This window comes from Nyctereutes procyonoides, unplaced genomic scaffold (assembly GCF_905146905.1).
Source record: "Nyctereutes procyonoides isolate TBG_1078 unplaced genomic scaffold, NYPRO_anot_genome, whole genome shotgun sequence".
In the NCBI taxonomy this organism is placed as follows: Eukaryota; Metazoa; Chordata; class Mammalia; order Carnivora; family Canidae; genus Nyctereutes; species Nyctereutes procyonoides.
Genome location: NW_026575037.1, coordinates 2,142,926 through 2,164,063, shown reverse-complemented (window position 1 = coordinate 2,164,063; position 21,138 = coordinate 2,142,926). Strand labels below are relative to the sequence as shown.

General features: G+C 36.1%; 1 protein-coding gene across 4 annotated transcripts in view; it reads right to left on the bottom strand.

Annotated features, from left to right (window-relative positions):
- RABGAP1L (RAB GTPase activating protein 1 like) overlaps positions 1 to 21,138 on the bottom strand; it is a 720,977-nt gene that overhangs the window by 615,295 nt on the left and 84,544 nt on the right. For all 4 annotated transcript variants that reach the window (XM_055319528.1, XM_055319527.1, XM_055319525.1 and 1 more), the window contains exon 8: positions 3,871 to 3,937. In XM_055319528.1, the coding sequence (XP_055175503.1) occupies positions 3,871 to 3,937 (67 nt within the window). The remainder of the gene's footprint in view (positions 1 to 3,870; positions 3,938 to 21,138) is intronic.

Below are 21,138 nucleotides of genomic sequence, written 5' to 3'. Positions count from 1 at the left end.
AACAAGTATGGGCATCTGACCCCAGAAAAACCAATCAATTTCTGGAAAGAGCTTGAGCTGTGCTTGAATCTAAAAAGATGAACTAGTCCAATCAAAAAATTTCTTTCCATTGACAAATACCAAGGGAAGTAGGCAGTTAGCAGTAGAGCTGAAAGTTTTATTCAGAGATCAGGCCCTGACAAGCCACATATCAAATGAAGTGATAAGATAACAGAAATTATAAAGTAGGAAAGAATACATAAAGAAGAGCAGAGTATTAAGAAACTGCTAAGTGGTGAGAGAAATGGAGAAAACAACAACAACAACAAATTCATTAAAAATGATCGTGCAGGGGCAGCCCGGGTGGGTCAGTGGTTTAGCACCTCCTTCAGCCCAGGGCCTGATCCTGGAGACCTGGGTTCGAGTCTCACGTCCGGCTCCCTGCATGGAGCCTGCTTCTCCCTCTGCCTGTGTCTGCCTGCCTCTCTCTCTCTCTCTCTCTCTCTCTCTCTGTCCCTGGGTCTCTCATGAATAAATAAATAAAATCTTTAAAAAAAATTATCATGCAGTCCAAATACAAAAGCAGATACTGGGAGGCAGGGAAGGAGAGAAGAAAAAGGAGGAGAGAGAGAAGGGAATGGAAGGGGGGGGAGAGGAGGACAAGGTAGGAAAAGGTGAGAGAAAGAGAAAGTAAAGAAGCAGAGAAGGGGAAGAAGGTACAGAAAGAGAGGGAGGCAGAGCATCAGAGCCTGCCTGGGAGCTGGGGCAGCAGTAGAAAAAGAGCAAGAGCCCACCCTAAAAAGAGGCTCAAAGAAAAGGTAAGCCCATGGAGGGAGGTGAGACAGACTGAAATGTCTAGATAGCAGAGACCACTTTGCAGGTTTAGATACGATTTCATGAAGATCAACAAACTCTTCTGTGTCTAAGGTGTTCTAAACAGAACTTTGTTCCTTATTAACCAAAATAGCCTAACTCAACATAGTTTTGTCTTTGTAGTCCTCACAATTCACTACCACAGTAATCTATCTTATACATCAAAAGCCCTCAATAAAAGTTTCTCCTCATTAAATATGGCATTTTTGTTATTGAACTAGACATTTCCATCACACACTCTGACTTACTCCCAGCCTCTAATAAAGATACTTCTTGGGGTGCCTGGATGGCTCAGTCAGTTGAGTGTCTGACACTCAGTTTCAGCTCAGGTCATGATCTTGGGGTTGTGAAATCAAGCCCCGAGTCAGGCTCCACACCCAGAGGGGAGCTTGCCTGAGGATTTCTCTCCCTCTACTCCTCCCTCTGCTCACTCTAGCTTTTGCTCTCTCAATAAGTAAATAAATCTTTAAAAGAAAAAAAGATACTTCTTCAATTATCTGCTAAAAAGTTCTTCCTGACCCATCTCCCGCACCACAAGTAGGGCTAACAAAATCAGGAATGGCAGTGAAGGGACATCTGGACAACAAAAATCTCTACCCAAACTATGCCAGGGTGGAACCACTAAATGCCCTCCTCTTAGAAAAATAAACTAGGAAATACAGACAGAATATGGCAGTTTGCAATGGGAAAATAGGCAAAAAAGCCATAAGACAAAGGCCAGAGAATCACATAGTAAGCCACAGATGAACTACTATCAAGTCATGAGCAAGCATAAGCTATAAAGTCAAGTAGGCAGATGGTAGGGTGAAGCAAACACATGGTACTGAAAAGACATAACATACACAGAAAAGTAAAAAATATAAGTTCATGCTAACCCACCCATTCATTAAGCAAATAGGAGCCTATTATAAGCCATGGTGTATGCCTACAAGTATCCAGCAAGGAAAACAAAACAAAATGATCCTGACCCTCGAGAGGTGACAGGCTAATGCTTTCCAATCAGCAGTCTGTGACCCATTTGTGGATCATAAAATCAATTTAGTGGATTACAGTCAGACTTGTTAATCAAGTAGAAGAAAAAATAGCAGAGTTCCTCACTCATGTAAGGGATAAGAACTGTTTCATGAAAATTTTATTTCTGCCTTTTTACGCATCCAGATTACAAGCTTACTGGATTATAATGTAAATGTATTGGTAATTGTGAGTCCAGCTACTAGTCTAGTGTCAATAAATGGTTAATTGTAAAGATCTACAAACTTTCTGAGGCACTTCTAGGACTTTTAAAATGTATTCCAGTTCCAAGAAACCTGGCTCTACTTAGTTTTCAGCTCTTCTTGGTACCTTGCTATTAGACTCTTCCTAGGTACTATAGGGGAGCAAAATTTGCCACCAAAAATATATCTCTTAGGCATGTGGGTTATTTTCAGGCTGATTACTTTTAAAAAAACAAAAGGTCAGAAAAAAACCTTTGACCTCCCCCTTATAGTCGCCATAGATAACTACAGTATAAAATAAAGTAGGTGACATAGGGAGGAAATTAGCAGAATCTGTTTCTTTAAATTCCTATATCCCATTGTTTCTGAGTGGTCTAGCAAACATTGTTTTTCATCTTCCTATGAATTGTCTTCCTTCCCCTTGAAGTCTCCAACTTCTACCCCTTCTGGGGTGGGTGGGTAGCTCAAAATGGCAAATAAGCCTCATTGTTTGACTGTCTGTAAGCCTCATATTCTTATGGAGCCCCCATACATATGTAATTAAATTGTTTTCTTCTACTAATCAGTCTCTTGTCAATTTAATTCTTAGACCAGACAAAAGAACCTTGAAAGGCAGGAAAATTTTTCCTCACCAAAAGCATCAATAGCTGTGGATCAAAAATTCTCATTTCCTTACTCCTACAGTACAAGCCATCTTCACCAAAAATATTCTCGCTACTGGAAGAAAACTGAGTCTCTGTTATTTGTATCCCCCTAAAAAACAATTTTATTTATAATTTGTTTAAATACTATATATAAAATATAAGTAATCTACCTGCCTAAAAAATTTTTTTGACTTATAAATATGACTTTCTCTCTCACGTAGATCTTATATTAAGTTTATAAATTTATAAAAAGTTTCAATTCATGTAGCATATTAGAAAATATTCAAAGGGAAGAAAAGTCAGCATCACTTTAAAATTATCCAAGATAAATAGAAGTCTCACAATTCTGAAATTAAGTATAATTGTAGGGTTTTCAGTTTGTCAGAATAAAGTCTAAGAAAGTGAAATTTGTTTTAAAAGTGTTCATGTATTCAAATGAGTCAGAAGAACATAACATCTTGCTCTAGAGGGCAGAACTAAGGTTAATTAGGCAGTAATAACAAATATGATTTTTGATGATTACAAAAAAATAACCTTGTAATAACCAGAATATATTCCTAAATCACAAAGTAAATATATTCATTAAGTGCAACACAGAAGGTATTTCTGTTTAAAAGATAGTCAGCTATTTTTACATCAAATATCAACTCTCAAATATATACCAACCTTCAAGAAAATTCCTTAAATAATTACCACTCCTACAGTAAATATACTTTGAAGGATAGGTAATAAACGAGGATAAATTCACAAAGGGAAATGCTTTCAAAAAAACAAAAGCATTCATCACAGTACTCAAATTAATAACAGTGCATTAAAATAAATGAAAGGCACCATAGTCACTCTGGATATGCCTGTTATAATCATGTACTTGTTATTTTTAGCTCAAAGAAAAGGTATCTTTCTAAGAACCCAAACAGATGAATGGATGGACATTGTCGTAACAGTATCCTTTTATTTGCTTACAGTTTGTTTATGACATTTTGGTGGAAAGTTTCCTAAATCTCTCTTATAAGTAATTTTGAGTTTCCAAAATTATTACTACCATACAGTTGAAAGTTAGAAACTCTGACAATATTACAAAACTTTAAAATAGAAAATACTTCTAAAATATAAATTAACTATCATCTATACTTGGTTAATGTGTTTAAGATTATCATTACCATATCCAGTAAATGCATGTCACTGTTCTTCACGTTTCGACCTGGGCTTAATAACATTCCAAAACATCTGAAAATATTGGGGGGGGAAAAAAAGGACAAATAAGGTATCAAGAATATATAGAAGCCCAGTGAGCAAAAAGCCTTTTTATAATAACTATACAGTCTGAGCTCTGTACTTACAAATAGCTTTAGTTTTTTAAAAGAAACACCATTAAGAAAATTCATTAAGATACATAATAAAATCACATAGAAAAAGTTATCTAAATTCCCAGATCTTTATTTCTGCATGTAAGAAATTACCAGTGATCAGAGACTATAATAAAAATGGCCACAAGTTATTGACTGAAACAAAATACAGTAGTGAGACATGAACTGGTTTCTAGTAGAAATGAGACTTTATTTGCCTTGGAGTTATTTCAAACATAGAAGTCAAAATCAACTACCCCAATTAAATAAAAAAAGATTTTTAAAAGACTGTGCTCAATCTGTATCAAGTCAAATTAACAGAAAGAATTACCCTGGTCTTCAATAGTCATTTTCACTGAGTAGCCTGCTAATATTTATTATACCTTAAGTTTGAAAAAACGTTTTATGAAACTCGTTACTAAATGTGCCGTTATACTAGTGAAGATATTATCCAACATAGAATATACAATTAACTATTTACTTTTTCTGTGTTTCCTGATTCTAGAGAAGCTTTAGGAATCCCATCAATACTACTACTACTTTATTTGTCAAGGATTTTTACAAGCTATAAAAGTCAGCTAAATCCAACATTTTTATATTTGTTAGGTTATCATTAATTCTGCTTTTTAGTAAGAAAGTAGAGTCCAGAGAAATTCAACAATTTATTCTAATCCTTTTGTCTATTAAATAGATCTTATAACTCTAGAAGCAATGTGATCTGCCTTCAGTATCCCTCTGAGAAAAACGCACATTCACACTTACTAGTGTTTTTATTGTAGTTTTCCAACATATAAAATATGCTACAGAACATTTCACTCAGGAGTAGAGAATGTAAATAAATTAAATATGTTAAGATTTTCTAAATTTCAAAATACCAGCACCTAACATGTCATTACTCAATCTGATCCTTGTTATTTTCCAAAAGTTCACTTTTCTAGTAGCACATCTTGTTCTTCTGTGAATAAATTAAGTTCTATCCCAATATGAGTCTAGTAAGTGATAAAACAATACATGCTTCCTGTTAGTACTTGAGGATACCTTGCTCAAGGCTCTTTTTTGGCATCCAAAAACAATCAAGTACATGACAAAGATAAAGTCACTGAGCTCTGAAGCTAACTTTCCAAACCCATCACTGTACTACCTAACAAAATGTAATGTACTATGAAGGAAATAATTCCCTAATATCCACAATTTTAGTATAATTACACTGCTATAATCTCCCTATGAACTCCTGTAATAAACACTACAAATTAAATGTTAATTAAGCAACTTACTGTACTATTTCTTTTACCACTGCCTTAAATACTTGCTAGGCAAGGATAAAGAAGTGAATTCTTTTTTCAGATATGAAATTTGGTGTCCCCCCCCCCCAACTAAAAAGGTAATAAGGACAGAAGACATCTCTCACATTCCCTATATGCTTTGTTTTGGTTTGTATCTCTCATGTTTTTTTTTAAACAATTTTCTATATTATATAGAGAGCTTTTAAGTTACAAAACTATTATGTATTCACTTTAAAAGTTAACGGATACCAAAATGTATAAAGAAAACATAATTTACCCTTCTTCTAACATCAGCCCCCTTAGGAATCAATGTTAACCAATGTTAACAATTTAGTATGCAACCTCCCTACATTTCTTTTTGCTCTTTTTGAAAACAAAGTTTTTTTATCATTTTGTTTGCCAATCATTTGCAGGTGAATGATAAAATTGATACAATTTTATATTTTCCTAATATTCCCATGTTAAACTCTACTGCAAAAAAGAACCTTTAGAGGTTTAGGTTTTCCTTAAATGGCAACGCTCTCACTTATTTTGATGATCTTTGATATGCTGCTCTTTTCCTGGATTATAAATAAAATATCCTGCCACTGGGGCACCTGGGTGGCTCAGTCAGTTAAGTGTCCAGCTCTTGATTTCAGCTCAGGTCATAATCTCAAGATTGTAAGCCAAGTCAGGCTACATGCTCAGTGCAGCGTCTGCTTGTCCCTCTCCCTCCCCATCTTCCTCCACCCGCCCCCCCCAGCCCTTTTTCTCTTTCTCTCTAAAATAAATAAAATAAAAACTTTTTTTTTAAATCCTGACACCAACCAGTAGTATGACCTTAGAGAAAGCACCCAACCCCTTGAGCTTCTGCTTCCTCTTCTAGAAAACAGGAAAGGTATAATACCCAAACTCTAAGGAGTTCTTCCAACACGAAAGTTGCAGTTTTTTCTATCAAGCTGTATTAGTCATTTTCAAAATTATATTTCATTAAAGCACATCAGGTTTCCCTACAGACAAGCAAGGTTTATTTGGAATAATGTGTCAGTAATTAGATATTATTAGTATCACGAACACCTAAAGCGAATATTAAGTATTTCATTGGGGAGGTCAAAGCATTCAACCTTTTCTTGTTAACTCTATAAATAATGTAGAAAACTGCCATCACATCTGTTTTCTCAAGCAGCTCACAGTCTATAGGAGGAGAAAAATACAAGTAAACAGGGAATTACAACCTGATATGGTAAGTTCTACGATCACTGTACAAACAGAATGTTAATAAAGCAGAAAAGAGACATAACCGATATTATTTATAATATAGTACATAGCTGACCTAAAATTTGAAATCAATCTCCTGAGAATGAGATATATTATTATTACATTAATTACGGTATATACTGTTTATTAAATACCTTAAGTCAGACATTACTACATTGCTGCATTTACATTTCAAAACAACCTGCGTATGCAAAATGCAACTAGTTTTCATTATGGTAGAAGTGATTTGTCCCAAATAACACAGCTATAAATTGTATGAAAAAAAGCAAGCTCTATTCAATCTTGTTTCTGAAGAAATAAAGCACTTTTATGTTTCTGAGTGATTTATTTATTTATTAGATTTTATTTATTTATTCATGAGAGAGAATGAGAGAGGCAGAGACACAGGCAAAGGGAGAAGCAGGCTCCCTGCAGGGAGCCTGGTGCCAGGACTCAGGATCATGCCTGAGGCAAAGGCAGCCGCTCAACCACTGAGTCACCCAGACATCCCCTGAATGCTTTAAATTACAAAGTACTAAATAAATAATAGTTTACTTTTTTCCCATCCATTTCCTTGTATACTTACAACTGACAGCAAAGAATTTTTAAAGTTTTGACAAAAATAAAGGTTGCAGAACAATTAAAAATTTCCCCATTGATCCTAACATCGCTTTGCTCAGTTTCTCTTGTGTGGTTAATTGTAATGGTTCTCCATACTGCGCATAGTGAGGAATGCCTGTGTATCTGTCTTGATCCCTTTAGTGAGTGAAAAACCCAACATTTCTCACCTGGGGAACTTTTCCAACTATCTTTTAACTTCTTCAGTATGAGATTGAGTGGGATTCCAATTTTTATAAAATTCATCTTTTAGTCTGAAAAAGTATGATTGACATAGCTTTTTTTGGTATTTCTGTTTACCTCCTCTGACATACTGTCACTTTTGCATTTTTAACAACAAAAATTCAGTTAGGAGACAGTGTTCCTTAACTGACTTTGGCAGGTGCTTGCCCCCTTTCGTTTTCCTTTCTTCCTTTTTATCCATAGTCTTCATGGAGGTAGATAGGATTCTGATCATTTGATGGATGGAAAGCAAAATCAAAACATTTAAGTTGACTGTTACAGAACATTAATGTGGTTTTCTCACTCTTCCATCACTTAAGTCTGAAGCAATGCTAGATTTGCTAAGTTCTGGTGTTGTGTGGATGCTAACTTGGTGTTAAAAACTGTTTCAAGTTCTTTTTTTTTTTTAATTTTTATTTATTTATGATAGTCACAGAGAGAGAGAGAGAGACAGAGAGGCAGAGACACAGGCAGAGGGAGAAGCAGGCTCCATGCACCGGTAGCCCGACGTGGGATTCGATCCCGGGTCTCCAGGATCGCACCCTGGGCCAAAGGCAGGCGCCAAACCGCTGCGCCACCCAGGGATCCCCCCCCCCCTTTTTTTTAATTTTTATTTATGTTTCAAGTTCTATTTTGGGTAAAAACTCAGAGGTATTATGGAAGGTTAAACTTTCTCTTCTTAATAATAGTGGCAATTGTCAGAGCTCCTGGGCAGCTTAGTTGGTTAAACATCTGCCTTTGCCTTAGGTCATGATCCCAGAAGCCCTGTGTGGAGCTCCCTGCTCAGCTGGGAGCCTGCTTCTCCTTCTCCCTCTGTGCTCTTTCTCTCTCTAAAATAAATAAAATCTTATAAAAATAATAGTGGCAATTGTAATAATTTATAATTGGGAACTACTTTCTAGTTTACAGTGTACTTTCACCCTGTGGGTTTTCATTTCAGCTTACATGAACATAGTGAACTTGTAAGCAGATAGCATTTGTATTTCAGAAATGTAGAAAGTGAGATATTGCAGTATAACTTGCCCTAGATCATATGGAGAATTCGTAATCTTTCCTGATAGGCTACGGAGGTGACAGAGTAAAATGTGTAAAAGACCTGCAGTTTTGGATCATGGACATGGGCTTGAATCCCAGTCTTTTAACTTAAGATTTGTATGGAATCAGAAAAGACCCTGAATAGCCAGAGGAATATTGAAAAAGAAAACCAATGCTGGGGACCTCACAATGCCAGATTTCAATCTGTATTACAAAGCTGTGATTGTCGAGACAGTATGGTACTGGCACAAAAAGAGACCTGACAGATAAATGGAACAGAATAGAGAACCCAGAAATGGACACTCAACTCCATGGTCAACTAATATTGGAAACAACAAAGCAGGAAAGACTATCTATCCATTGGAAAAAGGACAGTCTCTTCAATAAATGGTGCTGGGAAAATGGGACAGCCACGTACAGAAGAATGAAACTAGACCACTGTCTTACACCAGACACAAAGATAAACTCAAAATGAATGAAAGATCTAAATGTGAGACAAGAATCCATCAAAATCCTAGAAAAGAACACAGGTGACAACCTTTTTGAACTTGGCCACAGTAACTTCTTGCAAGATACATCTATGAAGGCAAGGGAAACAAAAGCAAAAATGACTATTGGGACTTCAGATAAAAAGCTTCTGCACAGCACACTCAACAAAACTAAAAGACATCTTACAGAATGAGAGAAGATATTTGCAAATGACCTACCAGAAAAAGGGCTAATATCCAAGATCTATAAAGACCATATCAAATTCAACACACAAGAAACAAAAAAAATCCAATCATGAAATGAAGACATGAACAAAAATTTCAGCAAAGACATACACATAGCCAACAAGCACATGAGAAAATGCTCCACATCACTTGCCATCAGGGAACTACAAATCAAAACCACAAAGATACCACCTCACACCAGTGAGAATGGCGAAAATTAACAAGACAGGAAACAACACATGTTGGAGAGGATGTGGGAAAGGGAGAACCCTCTTGTACTGTTGGTGGGAATGCAAACTGGTACAGCCACTGTGGAAAACAGTGTGGAGGTTCCTCAAGAAGTTAAAAATAGAGCTACCCTACAACCCAGCAATTGCAGTACTGGGTATTTACCCCAAGGATACTGATGTAGTGAAACCCCAGGACATCTACTCTCCAAAGTTCATAGCAGCAATACCCACAATAGCCAAACTGTGGAAGGAGCCACGATGTCCTTCAATAGATGAATGCATAAAGAAGATGTGGTATAAATACACAATGGAATATTAGCCATCAGAAGAGATGGAATACCCACCACTTGCTTCGACATGGATGGAACTGCAGGGTATGCTGAGTGAAGTAAGTCAATCGGAAAAGGACAATCATCATATGTATGGTTTCACTCATACATGATATATAAGAAATAGTGAAAGGGATTATAAGGGAAAGGAAAGGAACTGAGTGGGAAAAATTAGAGAGGGAGATAAATCATAAGACACTCCTAACTCTGGGAAACAAAGGGCTGCAGAAGCGGAGGTGGATGGGAGGATGGGGTAACTAGATGATGGGCACTGAGGAGGGCACTTGATGGGATGAGCACTGGGTGTTATACTATTGTTGGCAAATCAAATTTAAATAAAAGCAAATGTGAAAATAAAGTAATTAAAAAGAAAAAAAAATTTTTTTAAATCACAGGAGAGGGGCATCTGCGTGGTTCAGTAGTTAAGCATCTGACTCTTAATTTCAGATCAGGTCATGATCTCAGGGTTGTGAAATAAAGATCCATGTCGGGTTCTGTGCTGGGCATGGAGCTTGCTTAAGATTCTCTCTCCCTTTCCCTTTGCCCCTCTCCCCTCATCTCTCTCATTCTCTCCCTCTTTAAAAAGAAGAAAGAAGAAAAATCATGAGAATTAAAAGGACAAGTAAATTTATTAAAACATAGTTAAAATAGAAAAAATCAAATTAATATTAAAGCACAAATATAAAATTTCACATATAATTTAACTTTTGTTAATTTCCTAATATCTTACTAAATAAAAACATTTTATGTAGTTCTTCCTCCTTCTTCTCTTCAAATGAACCAAAGAGGTTAAAAATAAAACAACTAAACTGCCATTATAAAAAAGAATAAAACATTAGAATTTTAGCAATGCTTACTAGTGACATAAAATAATTACATCTACAGATATTTAATACCTTGCACCTTCCCACCAAAATAAGTCATACAAAAGAGTCAAATGAAAAAGGCTTTAGGAATAGCAAGACACCCTGATTCAAATCCTCACATTGCCTCTTAACTAGTTGTATTTCTTAGCAAGGTAAAATAACATACTTTAGCTTCCTCCCCAACACTACCACCAAAAACTTTAACTAAAAAGGTATTTTACAGGACTTCTGGGATGGAAATGGACATATGGCAAAAATCATTAAATAGTTTTTTCTTTACCATTATCACTATTACAACAGCTTAAAAAAAAAAAAAAGGCTATCTAAAGTAGCCAGGGGCATCTGGGTGGCTCAGTCATTTAAGTTCCCAACTCTTGATTTCAGGTCATGATCTCACTGTTGTGAGATCAAGCCTACATCACTAAGTGTGGAAACTGCTTGAGATTCTCTCTCTCTGCCACTCCCTCTCCTTAAAAAAAAAATTAAAATAACCATTTTTTTCCCAGTCCCCACCCCCCAGAAATGCATTTGAAACTCCATCTATGGGCTTATTTCATCAAGTACTTCAATTAGTCGAGATCCAATTAGGAGAGAAAACACAAAATCTGAATAGGGAAAGTTTACCATTAAGAATTACTAACTATAATAGGAGAGTAACTATAAAGAGAATTTTGAAGAATACCCTAAAACCGAGGGAGAGTACACCAAGAAAGACCAACCTTGGAAAGAAGATCCTCTCCCTAAAGCTGGTATTCTAACTTTACCAGAGAGGGTATGAATATAGTACAGTGGAGGGCAAAATTTGCTGGACTGCCCAGGCAAAGCTGGACCAGAAGCAAGCAGGAAACAACCAAGGTGCGGGTAGCCATGCCTGACAGGCAAGTGAACAGAGGAAATCACAGCCCCTGGAGCCAGCTCACCGGCAGAAGGGTGTGAGGCCTGAGGCCCACAGTCTCTTGTGCCTGGAGGTCCACATGAAGATCTTGCTGAGCCAGAACCAGGATTATGAGCTCGAGGAGAGAGTGTGTACATTGGCTTCATAGCTAGAGCACAGTACTGCCAGTTGTCCCAGAATCTTAGAGCAAGAAACAAGCACAGGAGACCACAACCACAAAGACCCTTCCTCCTGCAGTGTCTCTCTACCATCCTCTACTGGCTAGATTTAATATTGCGCTTGCTGCAAAGAAAAAATCCAAAAAAAGAAAAGCTCCACTGTCCACGTTGAAGCAAATGGTGGGTATTTGTCATTTCTATCAACGTGGATGGAACTGGAGGGTATTATGCTGAGTGAAATAAGTCAATCGGAGGACAAACATTATATGTTCTCATTCATTTGGGGAATATAAATAATAGTGAAAGGGAATATAGGGGAAGGGAGAAGAAATGTGTGGGAAATATCAGAAAGGGAGACAGAACATAAAGACTCCTAACTCTGGGAAACAAACTAGGGGTGGTGGAAGGGGAGGAGGGCGGGGGGTGGGGGTGAATGGGTGATGGGCACTGAGGGGGGCACTTGACGGGATAAGCACTGGGTGTTATTCTGTATGTTGGCAAATTGAACACCAATAAATGAAATGGTAAAATAAAAAAGAAAAAAAAAGAAAAAGAAAAAGAAAAAGAAAAAGAAAAGCTCCACTAGTGTAAATCAGGTAAGAGAGTTGATTGGAACCAAGAGGCAATAAGTTGATAACTGGCATAGGATATAGTCAAAATACCACTTCTCCTAATTACTTAATAGCCATGTTAGAACCCAAAATTTCTTAAACCAATAAGTTATTTTCCATTTTAAGTTGAAAATGTAAATTGGTTTACACACTATGGAAAAATACGGATGCCCCTCAAAAACTTAAAAATAGATCTACCATATTATCTAAAAAAATCCCATTTCTGGGGAAACACCTAAGGAAATGAAAATAGGATATCAAAGAGATATATGCACTCCCATGTTTACTGCAACATTATCACAATAGCCAAGATACGGAAACAACCTAAATGCTGGTCAATGGATGGCTGGAAAAAGATGATGTGGTATATGGATACAATGGAATATTATACAGCCATGAGAAAAAGGAAATCCTGCCATTTGTGACAACAGGAATGGACCTGAGGACACTGTTAAGTGATATAAATGAGGCAAAGAAAGACCAATACTGTAGAATCTAAAAGAGCTAAACTCATGAAAGCAGGGAGTAAAATGATGGTTACCAGGGGTTGAGAAGGGGAAGAATAGGAAAGATGCTGTTTAAGGACACAAACTTGGAACTGGTAGTAAATAAATCCTAGAGATTTGATATGCAATACAGTGAGTATAGAAAACAATACTGTATTATTATAATCAAACTTGCTAAGAGATGAAATCTTATGGAAAATAATCGTGATATGATAGAGGCGCTTACACCTATTGCTACAAGGATAATCATATTACAATATATAAATATGTCTAATCAATATATTGTACACCCTAAATTTACACAATGTTGTATGTCATATATATTTCAACTAAAAAAATACCCTCCATATTTGAACAACCTGCAACTCTCCTCAGCTAGAACCTGGTAGTCCTTCTGTTCATTACTACCTCAGCTGGCCACCTTAAGTTAAATAAAGCTAAGTAAAAATCTCTCACCACTAGAAAAATAATTTAGAAATTATTATATAAGTATAGTATGATTTACCAAAGAATTTCAAAATGAGCTCCCTCCAATTGAGGTCTACAGATAGTACCGATGTAAATTTTCTAGTTTGCATATTGTACTATAATCACATATGATGCTACCACTGGAGGAAGCATATATAGAGCCTCTCTGTACTATAACTGTAAACTTCCTGTGAGTCCATAATTGTCTCAAATTTAAAAGTTAATTTAAAGATGAGCTCTAAAACATCTAGAATATGTCAACTCATAAAAACATGTTACAGAAAACAATGTTTTCATTACCAATATTTTTAAAGTATTTCTTAAAATATGATCCTGAAAAATAGCATTATATTCATACTTCTATATTGCAACTCTGCTCGACCAGGTGCCAACAATGGAAAATAATGAAAATTCTGTCCACAAAAGGCTAAGAGATAGAAGCTTCCAATTATTCACCTGATAATGCCAATAATTCTTTACCAACTGTCACTTGAAATAACTATCAGAGAACAATGAAAGGTTTTTTGTATACTCTGCTTTCCTAAGGAAAAAGAAAGTTATCTTTCTACTGCCTTAAAAGAAAACTCAAAGATCTGAAAGGAAAAAGAAAACAAACTCAAAGAGGACAGACTAAGTTCACAGAACAGTTTATTTTATTTTATTTATTTATTCATAAGAGAGAGAGAGAGAGGCAGAGACACAGGCAGAGGGAGAAGCAGGCTCCATGCACCGGGAGCCCGACGTGGGACTCGATCCCGGGTCTCCAGGACCACACCCTGGGCCAAAGGCAGCGCTAAACCACTGAGCCACCTGGGCTGCCCTCACAGAACAGTTTTTAAAACATTATGGAGGGGCACCTAGATGGCTCAGTTGGTTGGGCATCTGGCTCTTGATTTTGGCTCAGATCATGATCTTGGGGTAGTGAGATCCAGCCCCACACTGAGCTCCACACTGGGCATGGGGGCCTGCTTGGGATTCTCACTCTCTTTTGCCCTTCCCCACCCCATTTAAGCTCACTCACGCTCGGTCAAAAATATATATATATTATACATATATATGTATGTATAATATATATATACATACACACACATTTATACACAAATAATATAAAATAAAGCAAAACAAAATATTATGGAGACTCTGGGTCACCACCCTAATTTATTCTCATTTCAGGATGGAGAAAAATGATGTCCTTTAAGAAAAATTATTAGACTATTTAAAGCTGATTTCAAAGATATACTAATTTCCATAAAAGAATGAAAGATAAAAACCAAACTACCATCTAGGCAACCTGAAGTCAGTGACTTGAGCTTCTTTCTAAATAAAACAATAGCTTGCTAGAGTGAAGGTAAAAATAAATGCTAGATAAATCCAGCAAAGGACCTTCAGAATGGGCAAACACCAAATTAGCCCCAAAATAATAAACAGCTGAAGTTCTACAATTCCCCTACTCTAGTAATATCAAATCATATTAGAAAATTGTTCTGAGAGAAGAAAAGAGCCCCAGCTGATTTTTTTTTCAGTACTCAGCTTGTAAATCTTTTCCTCAAGAAAATAACACAAGGAAAGGTACCTATCAATCACTCATGCTATGAAGTATGGCACTTAACACTTCAATTTCTCATTAAATGGTTTTGCTGCAAGCCAGCAAGCACAAATTAAGAAGGGAAGCAAAATATACTATCAAAACAAGCACGTCTCTGAATCACTCCACAAATGATCAAACTACCTTCTGTTAATGATGTGTTATGTATTTTTTTAAAAGTATAATGGTTCTATTCCCCAAAATTAGGATCAAAGTGACTCATGGAAATCCTTTCTCACAATGTGGCCCATGTTACTCAATACAACAGAGTTATATGTTTATAACAAATGTAATCATTGTACTCTGCTTGCTATATCAATATTTCATTCTGACTCACACAGCAAGCATCAGGGCAGATCCCTGGGAAAACAGTAATTTGACAGGTTTGACAGATATAAACCCTGAAGCCAAAAATCTCTTCTCAACTAACCTTCCACAAGTGAAATTACCACTAAACACCACTTCTTGATAGGGAATTTTACAAACACCCATTTTCTAAGTATATATTGTATTAGGGATGCCTGGGTGGCTCACCAGTTGAGCATCTGCCTTGGGCTCAGGGCATGAGCCCCAGTCAAGGGATGGAGTCCCACATCAGGCTCCCTATGAGGTGCCTGCTTCTCCCTCTGTCTGTGTCTCTGCCTCTCGCTGTCTCTCGTGAATAAATAAAATCTTGTTTTTTTAAGTACATATTGTATTATTGTTCTGAATCATTTTATTACAAAATAAGAGTATTACTTGGTAAAAATCAACTACTCAGAAAATTTATACAATGAAAACTGTAAAACTTTTCCCTTACTTCTCCAGTATGAAGCACAACCAACAATCTTTCCAAAGCACTGAAGTGGATGTGATTTAATAGTACTGGTAATAGTATATTTTAAACAGTATACAAACCTTTAAAAATCCGTATCAATTCAGTAGTTTACAAGAAATTTTTTTGCAATATTTCTACATGTGATGATACCAAACACCACAGAAATGTCAGCTGGTCAGGCACAAAAATGATTGCCACTTCTGCTCTGGAAAACACCAGAAGAGCATGACCTGATCGAATTTGCACACTTTAACAATTTAACTGGGGGTTTGCCATAAATTAGATTTAGGTCTTGCTCTTCTCGCACATCTCAGATGACAACAATCTTGCTCCCTCCCTTCAGCTGTTATTGTTGGTCTTCTCTTCTATAAATCATTCAACTTTTCTCCCAGGACATGGTTACGCCTGAGTCTGAAGTCAGAGTAATCATATGGACACCCCAACACCTATATTCTCACCTTCACATTCTGCTTGAAATATGACAAAGAATACTGATTCATTTATCTCCTAACTGGCATGATTAATTTTAAACAGTGTACAATCAGGATTTAGTTGGGTACAGTCTTAAAGAATACACACACTCAGGAAACAGAGGGCATTGGTTTAAAGCCTGGCTCTACTAAAATCCAGCCAAGTGACCCAGGTTACTTAACCTCTTTATTAGCCTTGCTTCATGATCTGCAAAAATGGGGAAATAATTATAAAGCCTTCCTCACGTGTTGCTATGACAACTGTACTATGGACATCACACAGTAAGTGCTCAATAAAGGACTATTACTATTTTCTCTTTTCTGTCCAGTTCCTAAATAAAAGCTCAATATGTAAAGTCTAGCATAAAAGTAAAGGACTATTAGAAATTTTCAAGATATGAAAGTAGTCTTCACATATTCTCTAAACAGGTAGGATACTACCAGGTGCAGTGTCCTATTATAATGAGTCTGGTCAATACTCTATAAATTTTTATATATCTTTTATTCATTTTTCAACAAATTTTTAAAGAGGCAGTAGAGAGAAAGAACATGTATTCTAATACCAGATGGACTCAGTTGAAATATAACTGTATGACCTGGGCAAGTTATTGAATCTCTGTGCTTTGGTTTCTTCAAGTGTACAATGAAGATAATAGGAACTACACTTCTAGAACCATGTCCAGTGCAGAGGAAGTGCTAAGTAAGGATTAAGTAGATAACCACAAAATTCTGTGTTGCTAGCAATGTGGTAGATATTAGAGGTTCTGAGATGACATAGTATTTGCCTTCACAGAAGTCAAGACAAAATCTCAGTATAAGTTGTTAAGTAATTACATAGGAAGAAGGCTTGAACCTATGAATACACAGAGAAATGGATTCTTTCAGAATAAAAATATTTTTTGAAAAAAGTCCAAACACTGAAAATTAGCATTTGGGGTGGGTGGTGGGTACACTGAGGTTCAATATATTATTTGCTATTTTTGTAAATGTTGGAAATTTTACATAATTAAAAGCTATTTTTGAAAATGATAAGTCATTTTCTCTTTCCAAAAATAAGCCAAAATTATGTAATTTAGTTTTTTCACACCAATGTCTATTATGAACTGTCAGTAGCAATGTGAGTCAGGCGTTAAGAATTCTCTTGGGACACCTGGGTGGCTCAGCGGTTGAGCGTCTGCTGTTGGCTCAGGGTGTGATCCTGTAGTCCCGGGATCGAATCCCGCATCAGGCTCCCTGCATGGAGCCTGCTTCTCCCTTTGCCTATGTCTCTGTCCCTCTTTCTGTGTGTCTCTCATGAATAAATAAATAAAATCTTTAAAAAAAAAGAAATAGAATTATCTTGACAAGTCTGCCACCTGGTGGATTACCTTAAATTCCACCACTTACATTTTGTGATTTAAACACCTTAAATATCACACATAATCTAATAAAAGGCAAGTTTCTTTTTTCCCAAAGAAGACAAATCCAAGTATTTGCAAAATTTCCCATTATCGCAGGGAATTCTGTCTGTTATGTTGAAGGAAGTATGTTTGGGAAGAATCATTAGCCTGAAACAATCTCAGTCGATTTTAGTTTGGATACTAATAGAGGTCATCAGACAAAATATGTTTTACAAAAAAAAAAAAAAGCAAAGAAACTTAGCACAGGTTTAATAATTACTGCTGGATATATGAACCCAGATTTGTTAAGCAGTTATCAAGATTAATTATATTAAAATAAAAGCAATATAGTAAGTGGTTATATATGGAATGAATTTTTAAAAAAATAATCCTACTGTTATACAAATAGACACCTGTGGCTTAAGCACATTTTTTTTTTTAGGTTTCCAAATTTTTTTTAAAGTTAACATGTGCACAAAAGGAAACTGAAAAACACAAAAAGCAAAGAACCAAGTCATCTATAATCACAAGCAATTTACAGTTTAACTTCTAGGTCCCATGTGTGTATCTATACAAGTGAGCATTTTAATGGACTTAAGATTGTACAGTTATGTATCATGCTTTTTTTACACACCATGAATATTTACCATTTCAAAGTCCCCAAACTATGAGTATTTTGATAACCAATAATACTACATCATCTCCATCCGAAAGAAAAAAAAATGTAATCCTGCCTTTCTTGGCAACAAAAATATCATAAAAGAAAAAAATGGCAACAGGTCTCTAGATAATGATACTGGCTGAGTTGCAATTAAAATACTGCAATCCCTTAATGTTCAATTAAAATTGAGATATAAAGTAACAGAGTATGAAACGTATAACGCTTCTAAAAGAAGTCATTATCCAATCTGTACTATTCAAATATTAGCAAGGAGGTATGTTCCTACTGAATCACTTAATGTACTACTATAGTTCAGCCAGAGACACACACACACACGTTAACACTTATCATTAAAATGTAAATACAAACACATCCGCATACATCTCTCCCTCTATACTTCCTTCTGCACCTTTGCTGCCAACCCAGTAAGTCCTGACATTTCTCAGAGACAGCTTAACAATTCCATGTCCACGATGCTTCTTTCCTATTGATGGTAACAAAAAGAAACTTCTAAATTGGTTAATTCGCTAGCTGTTGTCACCTCAGGACAACCAAAAAGCTTAGATGTTACAAAACAATGAACTTCATCCACAATAAACACAGGTACTTCATAAAAACGCACACATAGACCTATGGTTTTAACTTAAAACTGTCTTCTAGATGTAGAGATACTAGCAAAAAGCCCTTCCCTTCACTCCTCTGCTCGCTCCCTCTACCATTTTAATGACTAAGTAAAGGACTACATCTAGCTCTAAGTGGTGAATTAAAAGACACTCCCAGAACAGTCCTTCCTAAAAACTAACAAAAGGGCATTTGTAAAGGGATTATTTTACCTCCTCTACTTTTAATACACTTTGGGCATTAGGACTTGTCTATCCTGTGACACACAGCAATATTAACTAAAATGCACAGACAGAACTTTAGTCTACAGACTCACGGGCACAGAACCCATCTCTCCTCATCTCCTTCCCTACTCCCGTCTCTGTCTCCCAGTGAACCCAGTGAACAGTTAGCATACTCACAAGACGTCCATCAGGTCTGACATCAGGTTTAATTCCATTCCCAAAACACAATCATTCCTGTACACCAACAATACTTAAAAGGTGTTTAACTCTCTACTTCTAACATGTTATTCACTTTCAAACATCCAGAAGACTCAATGTTTCAAGTAAGGATTTAGTTAAAATTTGACCACTACATACACTCTGCCCTAGAACCCTTCCTCTTCTCATCTCCATCAACCTACTGGAAATTACAAGCATCTGTAATGCTTAGATGGATTTTAACAATCTCACTTCCTCTAGTTTTCAGAATAGACTTTCTACGAATCTAAACACAAAGTGTACACAACGTTATTTCTTTACTAACTAATTTTGTCATACTCTGGCATTAGGTAAAATTTCTAATGACAGCAACATATACTGGGTCAAAAAAGTACTTTATCTCAGATAGCTCAAGCAGAAGTTAAGATAATGTACCTTGGAAAAATGCCTTAAAGTTACTCAGAAAGAAGAATAATGATGAAGATACTGATGTTGAAGACTACTGAGTCTGAATGAAGTTGGCTTCTGAATAAAGAGGAGGCAAAAGCCCCATTTCTAAGTTATTTTGTGTGATATATTTAGAATGATATATTTAGATTTAGTGTAAATATATTTAGAATGATATATTTAGATTTAGTGTAAATCTTTAAACTAATGAAGAAAATATTTTAAGTGCATTCAACTATTTTACCCACATTCATCAAGGTTTCAAGTTGACCAAACTTGGAACTTCTCATTGGGAAAAGGAAGGATTACCCCATATACAAGCATAGTGCAAGCCTCTGCAATAGAGACGTAATATACCATTTAATCATAAAACTCCAAAATTTTTCAATGATGATTATTAAGAGTTAAATTACTCAACACCTAATACTTCTTTGCCTGTGTTACCTTACAGACTTATTTAATGGAAAGCTGCCTTTTGTTGTGCCAGAAAGAAAGTTCTTAAGGACATAGGGTGTGAAGGGACTCCCAAGGCAAATTCTGGACAGTTTGGACACTGAAATAATTAATTTCTGTAGTGAACTATAAATTACTGTAGTGGGAAGAAGAAAAATTCAGGAGTGTATACCAATAATAAGTAGATCAATAAGCAAAAGAGAAGGGAAATCTTTGATTTACCTCAGAATGCCAAAGGCTAACTGCCAAGTCTAGAGAAAACAGAGGAGATGGAAAACTGTAATTTTGCATTCCTCATAGTAAAGATTGGATCAGACAAGAATAAGAATTATGAATGAATGTTAACTCAAGAAGAAAATTTTGATGAGAAACAAGATATTTGCATGTATCTCCCCCACAAACTGCTTACCAGTTGCAAAGAAGGGGGAAAAAAAGGAATTACAGTGAAAAAATCAGACATTTTGACAATCAAATTTTGGCAATCAAAATTAACATCACCAGTGAGGGAGAGATGGATATCAGGTACCTCCAAATGTGATGCACTGTAAAGGAAACATCACCTATGCAGCAATAAATAACCTGATCTAATCAGATAGTATTAGATAAACCCAAAATTAGCAATGCTATATTAAAAAGAGAAAAAATAGGTGTATTCTTCAAAAATGTTCATGTCATAAGAGACATAGAAAGGCTGTGGAAATGTTCCCAGATTAAAGAAAGCCAAAGACATATGTCAACTAAATGCAATATCTGACCCTGGTCGGAATCCTGACATGGAGAGGAAAAAGATGCTACTGAGTTAACAGACAAAATTAGAGCCAAATGGTAGGTTAGACAAAAAGTATGACATGAATGCTAAATTTACGGAAGTTGCTACATATAATGTAGTTATATAAGATATATCCCTACTCTCATTTTTGGAAAATACACATTTTTATTTTAGATTTTATTTATCTGAGAGAGAGAGAGAAATGTGCATGTGCAAATGCATGCATGAGCAGGGGGAGCAGCAGAGGGAGAGGGAAAGCAGACTCCCCACTGAGCAGGGAGGACAACA